The following is a 15,764-nucleotide window of genomic DNA, read 5'->3' as shown; positions in this document are numbered from 1 at the left end:
ATTAAATTAATAGTTGCTGAAATGTTAATTATATGCAGCTATTTGCTTAGTTAAATAGAACCACTACTAAGAAACTAGCTGAGAGGGTAGTTCTACAGCTTTAGTTAAATTCTTCAAAACCTATAAGTCTATAAAGAGCCTACTTATAGGTACCAGAAAATAAATAAATAAATAAATAAAAACCTTGTCTTAGTGGGACTGGGAGATAACGTATCAAGAAATTATTAAACAAAAGACATTCTGTAAAGACAAGGGGAGGCACTTGTCAGACAGCTGTTCGTGAAGAAACAGACTAACACAGGACAGACATCTGCTGAGTCTGAAGAAATTAGGTTTCAGGATTACCATTTTCCTCTGAGCTTACGGAAGAGAGATACACAACACACACACTGCTTATCACATTAAAACCTTTTTTATTCCACACTTCAATATTCCTGTTGTTAGGATGAAACAATACTTTTGTTTAAAGAATGCAATCAACTAAATGTTTTATAAGCTAATTGGAGCTCCCAAAGGAAAGGCTTGCAGGTGCTGAATCCAATCAGATCTGCCACATAATTAAAATTGGTGTGGGGGGCACAGTAAAACAGATGTGGTCTTAAAACAAGAGAATTGTTTGATTCCACATTACTACAGCTGAATGGGGCATGTTCAGTGAGATAAAGGGAGCAGTGTTATAATTTGTACAGTTCTGCTGCGGAAATTAACTGAAGATGGCTTCACTCAAACATTATTGTTTTTTATTTTTGTCTTCAAGATTTTCTATCTGTCATTTGCTCAGTTTACAAATAAAAAGAGCTCCGTAAGACTGATGACCCTTCAAACTGGACCCGAGATTTTCAAGTCATGCCATGCTCTTTCTGGCTCAAATACTAATTAAAATTCTTCAACTGGAACTTAGTAAAGAAAATGGAAGAGCCAGAACAGTCCCCAGCTTGCTGTACCATAATTGTGTCAGCAACTGCCAAGGTAACAGAAGCCTAAAATTGTATCTCAGTCAGTAAACTAAGCAATTATGAGTCAGAGTATCTTAGATACAAAGGGTACATGATGAGTAGGAAAGTTCCACTTTTATACAATATTTTTACTGACCATACATGCTATCAGCTTGTTACTGAAACTGCTGCATCTGTTTCATTTGCCTGGGAGGCTAGACACTGCATTCCTGACACACAAGAAGTCATTGAAAGTTTCCTATTTACAACGCTGAACCGGCTTCTTAATTTGTGAATGCTTTTGGGCAGGAGTCTGTTCAGATGTTAAAGTGCCCATGTATTAATATCCTATAGCATATTAGCTATCTGGCTCATAATTTATAAGGATTTATAAGGGGATGTGCTGTACTATATATTATGCATGAAATTTGTATTTTAAGCTCTAAATATTGTTTTGGGCAGCATTAATGATAAGTGATTACTGAAACCAAGGCAGAGTCTCCCTAGGAACTCAGAATGGAAACTGGATTTCATCCACAAATAGTCGGGTTTTAAGCTCGCACCGTGAGAGGACTCAAGTCAGCAGCCATTCTGTACACATTCGTAGCAGTACGAATTTAGCACAGAGCACGGTTTAATGCAATAAATGCGCGTTTCCGAATTTTGTACAGAACGGATGCTCTAGTGCTGACTGCTACAGCTATGCTTACACCACTCCGGTAATTTTTTCAAAGGCAAGGAGTCGATTAAGCTGCAAGGAAACGAGTAAAAATGCTCTTGCAGCACAGAGGCAACCCCCCCCCCGAGCCCTGTCACCCCTTCCCTCCTAGCACCTTCCTGTAAGCTGAATCCTGTGAAATTTCTAAACGGGAACAGCCTTCGCTGCAGGGAAACGTCTTCGCCTTTCCCATTAAATATTTACGTAAGGAACGCGGCGCTGCGTCGCACAGCCCCGGCTTAGCCCAGCTGTCACGGCACGAAAATAATATCTTTATTATGCTTCGCCACAAGCCCGCAGCATACAGGCTGCCGCGTCCCAGGCCCCCAGCGCGGCGCTGCCGCACCGCACCCCCCGGCCCGGAGGAGGAGGACGGAGCCCGGCCCGGCCCAGTCCAGCTCTCCCCGCGCCTCCTCAGACAATGTCAGCCGTCCTCCCCCGCAGCTGCGGGCCTATGAGGCGCTGCGCGTAACCCAGGTGACGCCGCATCACGACGGGGACCCTCCCGGGCCGAGGAAGCAGCCTGGCCTCCCCTCCCTCCCCACACGGCCTCCCCGCCGCCAGCCCCCACCCCCGCCGCAGCGGTTAAACCGCCCCCGCCTCCCCCCCCCAACGGCTCTTCCACTCGCGGCCCGCGATTGGCTGCGCACTTCAATCCCAACCTCTCTCTCTTTTGTTCCCATTGGCCAGATCTCCCGCCCGTCTCGGCGGTAAGCCCCGCCCTCTCTTTTATATCGGCCTTACTCTTCCCCCCCCAACCCCATCCACCCGCTGCCTCCCCCTTCCCGGCCTTCACCCCTCCCGCTCTAACCTCTCCTGCCTCGGGGGTTTCTGCGGCGCAGCCGAGGTCGGCGGGCCCGTGCCAGCCGCCGGCCGAGGCAGGCGGCTGCCGGGGCGTCCGAAGGAGGCGGCGGGGCTGGGGCTAGGGCGGGAGCAGAGCCCCGCCGCGCAGCCAGTGACGCCCCCAGACACAGACACACACACACACACACACGCGCGCGCTCACACCCCCGCGTCCCCCCGCCCCAGCCCGGCAGCGAGGGGGAGCATGAGAGTCCGGCAGCGGCGGGCGGCCCAGCCGCAGCGCTAGGGCAGGCAGGGAGCAGAGGGGGCTCGGAGGCGGCGTGAATCATCTCCCCCTCGCTCCCTCGCCCACCATTTATACCGCTCGCTCCCTCCCTCCTTCCCTCCTCCCGCTCCCCCTCCCTCCCCTTCCTTCTCTGTCTCACTCGTTCTCGCTCCCCTCCTCTCCTCTCCCACTCTCTCCCCTCCTCTCCTCTCCCACTCACTCTGTCCTCTCCTCCTCCCGTCTCACTCTTTTCACTCTCCCCCCTCCTCCTCCTCCCCTCTCCCCCTTTCTCTTCCCTCTCTCGCCCCCCTCGCTCCCCTGTCTCGCTTCTCCTCATCTCCTGACACTGCACTGCAGCTGCTCCTCCAGCCAGCGCTGCCCGCTTCCCTCCCTCCTCTCCTCTCCCTTCCCTCCCCCCGGGTGCCAGATAAACAAGGCGCGCAGCATCCTCGGCAGCCCCAAGCTTAGCTCTACATTTTCGAAAAGGACAAGAGAACGGGACGAGCCCCCTCCCCTCCTCCTCCTCCTCCTCCTCCTCCTCCTCCCCCTTCCTCCTCCTCCTCCTCCTCCCCCTTCCCTCCCTGCCCCCCCACCACAGAAGGGAAGAGACAATTCTCCTCCGAGCAGCAGCAAACATGATGGCGGCAGCTCCCATCCAGCAGAACGGGACCCACACCGGGGTTCCCATAGACCTGGACCCGCCGGACTCCCGGAAAAGACCGCTGGAAGCCCCCCCCGAAGCCGGCAGCACCAAGAGGACCAACACGGGCGGTGGGTATAGCCTCCGTCACCTCCCCCCGCCCAGCCCACCCACCTCTCCTTTCCTCTCCCCTTCCCTACCTGCCTGCCTCCCCCTCACCCCCCCCATCCCCCCCCCCCCCCCCCCCAAGCATTCCCATTTCTCTAATGTTATCATTCATCAAAATGGCGTCGGTTTTCAGCATCTACCGGGCTTTTTATTTAATATCCACGCCGGGGCTGTGGAGCCGTGACCCCGCGGCGGCGAGGGGGGCGCGCAGGGGGCTCCCGCAGCCCCCCTCGCCCTTTTCGCCATGGGCTGGAAGGAGACGGCAGGCGCGCTTCCCTCCCTTCGCATCCTCCGGGTCACAAGTTGAATTTCAGCCTTGCCTTGCGTTTTTCCTCCTCCTCGGCCTCGCCGCTATTGTCAGCGTGTGTGTGCGCGGCGTTTGTTTGTCTGGCTGGGGGCGAGGGCTGGCTGGCGGAGCGGGGGAGCCGTCCCTCCGCCGGGGGGCTCGGCGGCTCGCATCCTGCCCTGCCCGGATGAGATGAGTTATAACGGGACCGGCATCGCCTCCCTTCCTTTGCGCTGGAGTCGTCATAACAATGCACCGAGGCAGAGGTGAATTCGTTTGCCCGATATTAAGAGCAGCGGGCTAACTGTGCGCAGAGCATCGCACGGCCGGCTACGTTAATATGGATGGGCACTATTGTCACACGCAGGCACTGCTTCAGGCGCTCCTAGTCGCGAATAAGAAAAGTGAGGTGAACTTGGATTGCCCCTCTTGCTTGGGAAAAAAACCCCAACAACTTCGTAGAACAGATTTCCTGATAAAAATCTTGATATTAAAGCAAATGGGACATGCTCATAATTACTGGGGAGAACCCAAGTCTGGGTAATGAACCAACCCTTATTCTCCTGCACTTTACACAGCCGGTTGCAGAAGGTTTCTCAGACTTCAGTGTTGCTGGATTTAGAATTGGGATGGTAGCACTGACGATTCTAAGGCCGGTTCAGTTGTTGAATCAGACTGGGAATCCTTTTCATTTTTATTTTGTATTTTTCATTCATTCCATGTATATTTTTCCTGATCCGATTGTGTGCTTTAACGCTAGTGGTGGATGGAGGACTGGCATTGTCTCGTCACCTTTTAAGTGTATTTGAAATAAGTGACTTAGGCTTTTGATCAATTGGGAAAAATTCTTCTTAATGTCCTTTAATTAATGAGCTTAAAAGAGATCATTGTCGCTTAAGAAGTGCTAAAGGAATACATCAGGATTACTTAGGCAAGTGATTCCATCCGCACCATGTTGAGTTGTTTTCTTGGCAGTGGCTGAAATGCTTGGAATAAAACCCCACATTTTGGGTGGGTTATTTGGTAGCAGAGTAGTCGTTTTGCTCACTTAAGAAGAATGCATGCAATAGCTAATTGCTATTCTCATGTGTTTGCTAATGACAAACAAATAGCCCATCAGAATTTACAATTCATTCCTTCTTAATTTTGGCATTTCTTTTGCAGTATTTTCGAGCAAGGTTGTAGTTGTCACTAGGCACGTTTTTGTGCAGGGCTTCCTTTTTTTTTTTAAAAGGGGTCCAATCATTTCTGTGTGCTGTGGTTACCAGCGGAAATATCGGAAAAAATCCACCTTTGAAATACAATTTTGATTTTATTCTTTTACAGAATTAAGGAATATATATGGATTCTGTAATTTGCTTAGAATAAATGTACGTATTGTAAAATGTCAAAGGCATAGTCCAAACGTGTCTTGCAGAATGACGCAACTGGTTAGATGTAAATGCATGAATTACTGGACGAGTTTAAAGATGTAACATTTTATTTGTGGGTCTGCGGGGGGGGGAAGACCAAAGTTTTTAACCCGTATTAACCATGCATATCTCAATTTTTCAGAGGATGGCCAATATTTTCTAAAGGTCCTCATACCTAGTTATGCTGCTGGATCTATAATTGGGAAGGGAGGACAGACAATTGTTCAGTTGCAGAAAGAGACTGGGGCCACCATCAAGCTGTCTAAATCCAAAGATTTTTACCCAGGTACGTGCAAAAATTAGCCAGTTCTTTATTTTTAAATCCCATGGGATGTATGTACATGTCATGTCAGTGTGTTTCAAATGTTAGCAACTAAGCATCCAGTGCTACTGGAAGCAATATTTATCAAAAAAGTATGCTATGAAGTGCAACAGTGAATATAAATGTTCTGTCTTAGTTGGTGTATGAAATGAAATGGGTACTATCTAGTAATTGAACTGCTTGAAATATGTTTAAAGATGTTTGCGGTGTTTCTGAGAGAGAATCATAGGCATTTTCTGGTTGCTTTGCTTTTTAGTTAAAAAATAAAAAAATCGAGCTTTAAGGAACCAACTTGACAGCTGGCGTAAAAATAATTGTTCGTTTGAAGTTTCCAGATATTGTAATGACAATTAAGCTAGAATGAGTAAAATTGAGAGGCTGCCTCTTAAAGAATGGGCCATTTACTTTAAATCCATTATGTACCTTCTTTATGCCTCATTGCTTTGTTCACTGGCTCTGGAGTGAAGGAAAGAGGACAAGTGCTGCTTTTTAGATATTCTTTATATTATGTTTATCGTGATGGTGGAAGAAAACTCTATTATAAAAGTGAAATGCTTGGGACAAATAAAGATACAAGTATTTTGTATCAGCTGTATTTATGCACAAGAAACAGGTTTTTAATATTGGTGTATGACAACAATAATAAATATCTGAATTAGTATTTCTCCTTTAAGATTTCTAAACGGGGGGGGGGGGTGTCTTACATAATGATACACAAGATTTTAGCTTCTGCAATTAAATAATATTTTTTTCCTAAAGATAAACAAGCATTTTGTAATTGAACTGTGTTCTTGTAAATTGATGCAAAATAATAACGTAGCTACTTCTCTTTTTGGTGTTTTGATTAATTTTGAAGAATACCTGGTGGTTTAGAATTGAGTAGGTGTTACTGACTTTTCTGTTGGAAAAATGAGAGCTATTTTGCATTTGATCCAGTTTAACAAGATGACTGACTGAATCCTGTAAAATAGTGAAGGTAGTTGGTATGGGCGTAAACAGAACACTAATGTGCTAGTGTTTAGCTTTTCCTGTCTTCTAGCTTTAGTGTCAGGCAGAAGTGAATAATTTTTTATTAATAGAGAGACTGTGGTCTCTTTACAATGATTATTTTTGTTATGGAAATTTTAATGCACCTGTTGTATGTCACCTTAATGAATGCAGTTTATAATACTCGCATGACAAAGGTTAAAGTAATGTGTGTAGGTTTTCCTGTTGAAAGATACAGTTTGTAAACTGATGTCTTTGTGAGTTTTTTTTCTTTTTTACTTTTCTTTCCCCTTTGAGAAAGTTAGCAAATAAGGTCTTTTATTTTGAAAGGTATGGTAGGGTGGAAAAAAATCAATGTAGGATTGTGAAAACTCTTGGAAGAAATAAAAGCATTCAAAAGAGCCTGATTGCAGAATTAATAACATAATCTGCGTAAAGAGCCGCAATAGTGAATTAAATTCACTGTCAATAGATGAAAATGAAATAGATTTTCTGCATTATACATGAGGTGGTATCACATGCAAGGATGTTACAGAAAATTGGTGTTTATGAAGAATATTCCAAATACCAAATTACAAGCCTTTTCATTTTACTACAGTTTATTTACACTCTGTTGGAAAGGACGCTCCAAAGATTAGATCTTTTGTTCAGTACTCTAGCATATTTCTTCTGTTTTCTGATTAAATCGGAATTATATATTTGTGCAGCAAATTGTAAAGATGTAGCAGAGGAACCTTTGAAAAATAAAATTTAAAGATCTAGAATGACATGAGTAAAAATGTTTGCAACAAACACGTTCTCTCTTAAAATCAGTAGTAGTAATAATGTGAATAACTAGGGCAGTGAGGCTCAATCAGTTTCAGTGTAACAGGTGCAAATGAACTTCCAGTTTGACTTTAGACAGTCTGCTTTGAGTTTGCAGCCATGTTGTCATATTGCAAATGAGTGTTTTAAAGAAGTTTGTGACTGATACCTGCTAAAGCATGGCGAAGGTCTGAGAAATGGACTGCCTTGTGGCTAGCTCTTGTTAGTCTTTCTGTTTGCATATGACCACAAGCCCATGGAATTTTCGGAGGTCCTGGCATTCCCTAAGCTGATCACTTTTGGGTTTCTTCCAGACCCTCGTGCTTGTACAGCATTAGGGAAGATGAACCTTGTGCAATAGCTAATATAAAGATATGGTTTATATTTCTTACAGAGTTTCATAACCAATTATTCTGGTTTCATAGTAGAAGTTGCTTACTCTGTTCTATTTATGTGTGTGACTAGAAATGCGATTAATGTACATTTCGGAATGTTCGCTCACTGAAGTTTCTGTGAAACTTTTTCCTTTTTCCAAAAAAGTTTTAGCACAGTCTGAGTAAGTTGCTGTTTGGAAAGTAGAAAGTTGGTTGTAATACAGAAGTCATGCGTAGTTCCTATGATCTAATAGTGTTCTTTCTTTTTTCTGTGATATAGGACTTCAGTATGCAGAGTGATTTCTGTTGGAATTAATTTTGTGCATCAAAAGGTGACATAATTACTGAAGAATTATATGGCAGCTCTAATTACAAGACATTGAAGGAAAAAAATCAGCCTTTCACTGAACATTTTAGTTCACAAAATAGGAAACACTACATAAATACATTACTGTCCACTAGAGTTTTATTTTTGGAGTACACAACTTATTCTCTTTTCAGGTTACCAGCTGACTTTTTCTAATTGTTTGGACTTCTGCAATTTAAGCTTGGGTATTGTGCTTAAATTATTCCCGATTCCTTTCTGTTCAGTCTTGTCCCTATATTTGTGGAAATGAAGTTAGACTGGCAAAAATACGCCCTATTTGTAAAATAATAGGTGCTGATTTCTTCTGCAGAGAAGTATGATGTGTGTATTGACTAGTGAGTTCTGGTCCAAAACTTAAATACTGACACAGCCATTCTGCTTTAATATCGTAAAGTGAACTCATAAAGTGGCCCTTCTGCAGACCTATGTTTATGTATGGTTGTATTTTGAACAATATGGAAGTTAGTATTTTTGTTGTATTAAGCTCTCATTGTTTTATCTGTTCTTCCATTCTGAATTGTAGTGAGCCCTGGACTGAAAACTACTGTGGACATATGTATTTTTTTTCCATTGTGAATGCTGGCGCGCACTCGCTTTCTCTCTCGCTCTGTCAGTGCTCCCCCCCCCCCCCCCCCCCCAAGTCTCTCACTCACACACACGCACACAAAATTGTTACATCGCATCACGTTGTTTATCTTGCAACAGGATCTTGCCTGATCTGAACTTGGTGCTTGAGTGAATTTGAGCTCGGTCAGTGTTTTTTAATTTATTGGAATATGAAGTCATATGTGTACTTAAATTAGATCATATTAAGAGCAGAGATTAATAAAAACATAATTAAATGGGGATAAGGTTTTACTGCTTTTAACAATAGAATAGCTGTGTTGTTTTTGTAACAGATTTCTAATTAGTAATATTCTCTAAATATTTGGAGAATACAGAAGGTCAGAGTTTCCTTCCCCTGCCTCATATAGAGAGTGTATGAAATGTTGTGTGTCTGTTATGTTTTTACAGTGACTTGTATTTGAGATGTTTTGTGTTTGAATGTCTGCTTTTTTTTTTTTTTTGAAACATTCATGAATTGTGGGGGATTGTCTACCAAATCTTCATGCATGTGTCCTTTGGAAAATTATATTATTCTGACTCCTACAAAACCTTTCAAATTTTTCGAACATACAACTAACCAGAGGAATTTATAATTAAGCTCACTTTCTAGCTTCATTACTCCTATTTAACAGTTAGGGAGGGGAAAGGTGTAATATATCAAGCTTGGTTCACCATTATTTTCTTTATTTAGAAATTAGTACGGCAGTTCATTAACTACAGAAAATAATCTGAAGTCTTGTAGTGAAAGGAGTCAGTTTTAAAAAATCAACACTTGGAATAATGTCAGTGAAATATTATCTTTCAGCTATGGAGGAGAATAAAAAATAAAGGAGAAATAAGACAGCTAAAAGCTAGGTTGGAGTTAGCAATCTGTTGTCATGGTTCCTTGGAGGTGGTTGTCATATGTCAGTAAATGCATCCCAATTTTATTCTTGGTATTTCTCATTTTTTCAAGATATTGACATGGGCTAAATAGAGACTTCATAAATATAAATGTAAGATTTAAGATTTTAAGATTCTGTTGTAAACATTTACTGATACGAGCAACTGCTGGGATAAAGGAACTGGGGAGATGACTAAATAATGAGTAGAGATTTCAGAGGTGGATTCTTTACAAACCTACACAGCTCTAAAGGAGCTGTAATTACTGATCTTTCTACTAGGAAAAAAAAGACAACAGAAAAAACCCCAAGTGTTGATTGCCAGCTGTTCGGAGAGATAATTCTCAGTTGGACAGTTGTCAGTTGCCTAGTTACTGGAACAGAATAAAAAAAGTTAGCTTGTTAGACTGCAGATCTTTAGTACATTTTACATTTAAAAGGAAGCTGAAACTGACTATGTAACTTCGTCTAATCTTGAGATTGTTACATATCTAATTTGCCCCAGTGTGAATTTAGCAGCTTCTCATTTGACAGGTTTAGAAAAAATTTGAGAAGTTTAGGTAGAAATTTTACACTGATGTTTATGTTTGAGTGAATAAACTTTTACATGGTAAATGACGTTGGTTTGCAAGAAAGTGAGGTGTCTTTCTCTAGTGTAAGAAGGGTGTGAAACAACTTGATAGATTTGAAATGATTAGTTAACCTTAATAAAAGGTACTTCTTATATGTGCACTTGTTTAGCAAAGTGAAGGACAGCTGTGGTTGTCACAAGGAAATACTATTTTCTATCAAGTTCAGCTTTTCTGTATTTGTTTTTCTCACTGTAGTCTTCAATGGAGTTGAGAAAATAAATGATTCTCAATAGGTAAGAAAGTGTATATGTAGACGAATGTGCTTCTAGTGACAATATTACATATTTACTTCTTGATTAAATTGAGGTTTCTGCTAAGCAGAAAATTCTGCATTCCTTAAGTGTATCTATGTTATGGACTTGTAAATTCTGGGGGAAAAAGAATTAAGAAAAATAGCAGAAGTCTATAAAAACTAATAATTTAAAATTTCCCCTTTTCACAAATTTTTAAATTTCTGTACAAGACTTCAAGACTGAAGATAGTGTTTTGTAGACAGATCAAAGTTTTAATAGATGTGTTTGGAGCATAGGTCTTGGAGCTAATATTTAGAAAATATAATTAGGAAATGTCTGAATCTTGTAATTGTTTTCTGTTTGTCCCTTACGCAGTAAAAGAAAATTTTTTTTTTTTTCTTGGAGGCTATATCCTGTAGCAATCAATACCTTTCTCAAATGCCGTGATATTGTTAGTTCATTAATCAACAGCGTTAACTCCAGATACTTTCCTCTGTAGTTGACCAGGGAATTTATTTAATCAGTGATCAGTAGCTTTTTGGCTAGGAAACGAGACCTTGGATTTACTAAATTTGTCAGACCAGCTATTAGAAATAGAGCATAGAGGGATTTGGGAGGAGGGCTTGTGCCTGATTGCTGTCTCATTTCCGTCTTTGGATACAGCTCTAGCATAAAGTTAAGCAACATCTGTACAGATTTGACTGACAAACATCTCTCTGGGATTCGTCATTGCATCCTGCAGCAGGTGCAGTCAGCTTTTCAGTCCATCTTAAAAAGAGGTTAGTTTGTTTTTTAACACTTGTCGGCTGGCTAGCAGGAGTTAATGACCCGGTGAGGAGCAGGGTAGTTGTCAGTTGTCCGGTGCTGGAATGCTGCAGGTAATTGGGCTGGACTGGTGAGGGCTGTGGCAGCGTGCTTCTCACGTTGCACTGCAGCTGCTCTTGGTCTTAATTAATCTGACCCTCGGCGGCTGCAGTGCCATGGTATAAAGCGCAACGCGTACTAGAAATGGAAAAGCTTTGTTTTGAGTCTTGCTGATGGCCATGTTTCTGGGTAGGCCTTTCGGTTTGATACTAGCCTAAAATCCGTATTGTGCTTCAACTTAAAACTGTAATATGTTTTTCCTATATCAAATATCTGGGAATAATGAAGCTGTTAAACATATTAGTGAAATGTCACTGTTACAATGTACTTACAAAAATATTTGTGTTTATTCTGACAACAAATACAATTGTCTGTAAATGAAAATAGCTATGGTGTTCAAGCAAATGGAATGGGAGGAGAGTAAATAAAATTAAATGCTTAATGGCAAATTACCTTTACTTCTGTTTCACTTTGAACAAGCCTTTTATATTTGTGTCTGGTATTAATTTATTGTGTACTGTAGTATGCTTTGGATTAGGCTACACTAGTTGCTAGTATTGGCTAGATCAGTATTGTGATGCTTCTGAGGATTTGTAGCAGTGTGGAAACGTGAAATTGGAATTTGGTATTTGGCAGTCAGAATAAATGAATGTGTACATGTGCAAGTCTGTTAATTTACTATAGAGATAACTACTATCTTGCCTGCATGACACAGCTTTAGGAAACTATCAGGTTCCTTATATTTATCCTGGTGTTCAGGGCCCTTCTGTCGTTCCATCCCCCAAAGGAAATACCAAATCAGAGTTTAGCCTAGAATGTTACACTACAGATGTGTAAGAACTCTATTTCATCCTATTTTTGATTCTGGAGGTATCTGCATCCCAAATTGGGATAATAAGGATTAGCTATGTAGCTTGTATTGTAAGTGAAAGAAGTGATCATCAGGATATTCTGTGTTTAAATTTTCCCTGTTATTTAGTAGAAATGTTAAATGGTTTTAAAACATAATAAAATGTCAGCTATCTAAATTCTCCCCATCCCCCCATATTGACATGTTTTCACTATAATATATTGATAACTAATCATGGTTGCATCTGATTGGGGTTTACTCAGTATTAAACGTTCTGTTCTTGTTGATTATAGCCAAGCATTAACGTTCATTTGGAGGCACTTAACTGGTGTGATTGAAATGTCAGTTTAAGGCAGTATTTGGAAACATGTCTGTGGAAGTCAGATCCAACTGTACAATGGTAGGATGCCATTGTGACTTTTGAACATGAATTTGTCACTCTTCACTTCAGCTGGTTATGAGTGATACCATTATGCATTGGTTGTCTTGACTTCTGAATTGCAATAAGTTTCATGTAAGGTTTAAGTACTCTCTGTGATCGATGGGCAAAATTAAGCCACCATGAAAGGCCAGAGAACATAGGTTGATGTATGAAGTAACTGATGTAAGTAACCAGCTGTGTGACCAGATACACTATTCCTTCAAGTGTTATTAGAGACAGGGTTCAAAGTTACATAGTGGTAATATGAACGACGTTGGGGTCAGTTGTCTTAGTCCCTCCTAAGTGAGGAGGACAGATAGTTGTCAGTATATGTAGATGAAAGTGATTATGTAACATTAGTGTTTGTTAGATTTAAAGTACCATGAATCTCAGACAGAATTTCGTATTTGCCTCGTCTTGTAGGTTTTGATTGTGAAAAGACTAAACACCTGTTTTTCCATCATTGATCTCTCACTGCATCCTGCAGGGCCTGTCATCTCAGCATTGACAGGATCAGATGAAAAATACAATCGATGTGTTGACATTTTTTTGAGAATCACTCAGGTAAGATTACTTGTTATACAGAACTACAGTGAAATTCATGGCTGCTGCTAATGTTTCACAAGTTGGAGCCTTTGCATTCTCAATCATTAAATTAGATACTGAGGTTCTCTGCATGTTCCCTTGTTTCTATTTTAAAAGCACTTTTTGTGCCTTGCTCAGTGCCATTTAACTCTCTTGTAATTTCCCACATAAAGAGCTTCACACATTTGTACTCTTTTCCCCCACTTCATAGAGTGACACCTGTTTGCTTGAATCAAGAACCATAGTGCACACCTCCAAAATTCTTGGAAGATTTGTATGTACATGTATTTTGTTTTATTTTGAAGTGTGACTTTAGTTCTTTTTAAAGAGCCTTCATTGGCAAAATAGGGAAAAATATTCTCTGTAGAGAACCAGATAATCAGAGGCAGCAGCAATTTATCATTTTCCTAACTTATTCTAAGCTCTCATTTTTCAAACTATATGTGAAAAATCACAAATATTTAACTGCGTATAGAACTATAGAGTCTCTCTCCAGTCAAAATTATTGAAAATATTTATATAAAATGATGCATTAGCCAAGTACGAAGTGGCAGATGTCCATTTAGCTGGCTTCATTGAGTATCCAGTATGTATATGCATAAACTATACCAGATTGTGTTCCCAAAGAGGCAGTGAATTTACATCATGGCATGGAAGGGGGAGGAAAGACCAGTTGGGCCATATGCCAGATTGGAGCGTGATCTAGCTGAGGTTTACATTTTGTCCCTGTCTGTAATCTGGTGTTTCTTGAGTGTAGATAGGATAGTGTATAGTAGCAGCAGTTCAGGTGTTCCAGTGGATACTGTTTGAGCAGCGGTATTGAGCTGGAGTTATGGTATGTTAATGTTTGTAACGTGGTAGCTTACCACTGTTTTTCCTGAGGAAGACAAAAAAAAAAAAAAGAAAAAAAAGGTGGCTTTTTAGCAGTTTGTTGTCCTGGCTTTGAAGGGAATTTCTGTGGAACAAAAGAGGCTCTTCCGGCGTTTTGTCAGTGCAGATTTTCAAGGGTTTTCAACAAAGTGCTGCTACTGGATGCTGTAAAGTTTTATAAAAATGATTTATTGCAATAAGCGGTAGATACAGAACATGTATGGGGTTTATTTTCTGTCCTGCATGTGTGTGCACACTTCATTGTATGTCTTCTACTTACTGTATTAGATGGACACTTGGCAACTCTGACAATCTAAAATAAAAATTGGATTTCCCAGAAACTCCTTATGATTGTATCACTTCCTAACTTCTGAGTCTTTTACTGTGAGTTGTAGCACACTTTAAATCTGCTGGTTTTTGTTGGGATTACTCTTCTTCAAGCATATAAATACTAGCGTATTGAATTGCTCCATAAAAAAGAACTGTTAAACTTCTTTTTTTTTCAGGAATACAAATTTTTGTTTAGGTTGGTGATAATGCCAAGTGCTCATCTAGTATTTGCACTGCTTTTAACAAAATATATAGTATACAACTTTATAAGCTGCGTTCTAGTTATGTATGGATCTATATCTATGGCTAGCCGTTCTAGTAATTGCCAACATGATGCATTAAATTAAAAAAAAAAGTTTTTTTTTTTAATATCGAATTGATCTCAGTCAGAAAAAAGTTAGGACAATTTTGTGTGATAATGAGCAAACTTAAGATTTGATGGGAAAGCTTATATAAAGACATTTACCTTGCCTGGCCCACAGCTCTTCCTTTTACTTCAGTTCATCATGTGTTCTTTTTCTGAATAACTTGTAAGGAAACAGGGTAGCCTCTGGTAGTCAGATCTTAAATCAGGTTGCTAAAAACAGTATAGAAAGTCTATGTAGAAATCTACATGCAATTGCTAGCCTAAGAGCTTTAGTCAGGGCATGTTTTTGAAAATCAGTTAAATGGGCAGCTGTATTTGTCCTCCCTTACGTTTCCCATGCCATCTAAATACAAAAAATCTTCAGGTTATGCAAGTGTTTTATAAACTTTAGTCTTACAGACACAGTAGATAATGGTTGCAAGGTCGGTGTTTGAATCAAATATTCTATTTATGCCTAGTAAACTTGAATTTTTATTTCAGGTAACTTTTTTGATTTTTTTTTTCTGTATTATCCAATGGATCATGTTTTCAGTAGTATTTACTGTTTCAAAACATGTTGGTTTAATGTTTAGTAGTAGTTCTAGTTCTGTCCTTCACACTTTTTTGGTAACTTAGAACCATCTGATTTTGAGGGTGCAGACATGAAAAGGGCACAGAACTTAGTCATCTGGTTTTATAAAAATAAGTGCCTTATTTTTTTCCCTTCTCCAACACATACACATGCTCAAAATTAGAAAAACAAATCCCTTGTTTATTTTTTTGTACTTCTTTTTAGCTTGCTAGTATGGTGCATAAATGTCTACTGTTCTTTCAGTGTTGGCCAGTCCAGGCACTTGCTGAATTTCATGTTGTGCAAAATTGTTTTTGTAGATTTTCTTTTGAAAAGAAGTTTCCTCTTGTACATTTTGGCAGCTTTATATTGGCTGTATGAAGATCATTAAATTTGTCACTATTATTTATCTTTAAGTATTTGGCTTTTTTACTGGAATGGCCAGCCTTTGTTTCTTCCAATATAAATTTTCAGAAGTAATGACAATAATTTG

The 15,764-nt window shown here is 40.4% G+C and overlaps 1 protein-coding gene across 5 annotated transcripts in view; it reads left to right on the top strand.

Moving 5' to 3' along the window:
- Positions 1-2,986: 2,986 nt before the first annotated feature.
- Positions 2,987-15,764, top strand: part of NOVA1 (NOVA alternative splicing regulator 1) — a 151,341-nt gene continuing 138,563 nt past the window's right edge. For 2 of the 5 annotated variants that reach the window (XM_040560593.1, XM_040560589.1), the window contains exon 1: positions 5,396-5,514. Coding sequence is in view for 2 of the 5 variants with exons in the window: in XM_040560587.1 (XP_040416521.1) it covers positions 3,358-3,493; positions 5,371-5,514 (280 nt within the window). In the remaining 3 variants the exon portion in view is untranslated. Of the gene's footprint in view, positions 3,494-5,370; positions 5,515-13,056; positions 13,134-15,764 lie in introns of those variants that run through there. The other 3 variants (XM_040560587.1, XM_040560586.1, XM_040560592.1) reach the window with 3 other exon arrangements.

Source organism: Cygnus olor, chromosome 5 (assembly GCF_009769625.2).
Source record: "Cygnus olor isolate bCygOlo1 chromosome 5, bCygOlo1.pri.v2, whole genome shotgun sequence".
Lineage (NCBI taxonomy): Eukaryota > Metazoa > Chordata > Aves > Anseriformes > Anatidae > Cygnus > Cygnus olor.
Note: the sequence above shows the minus strand (reverse complement) of the source record. Positions and strands in the feature narration are given on the sequence as shown.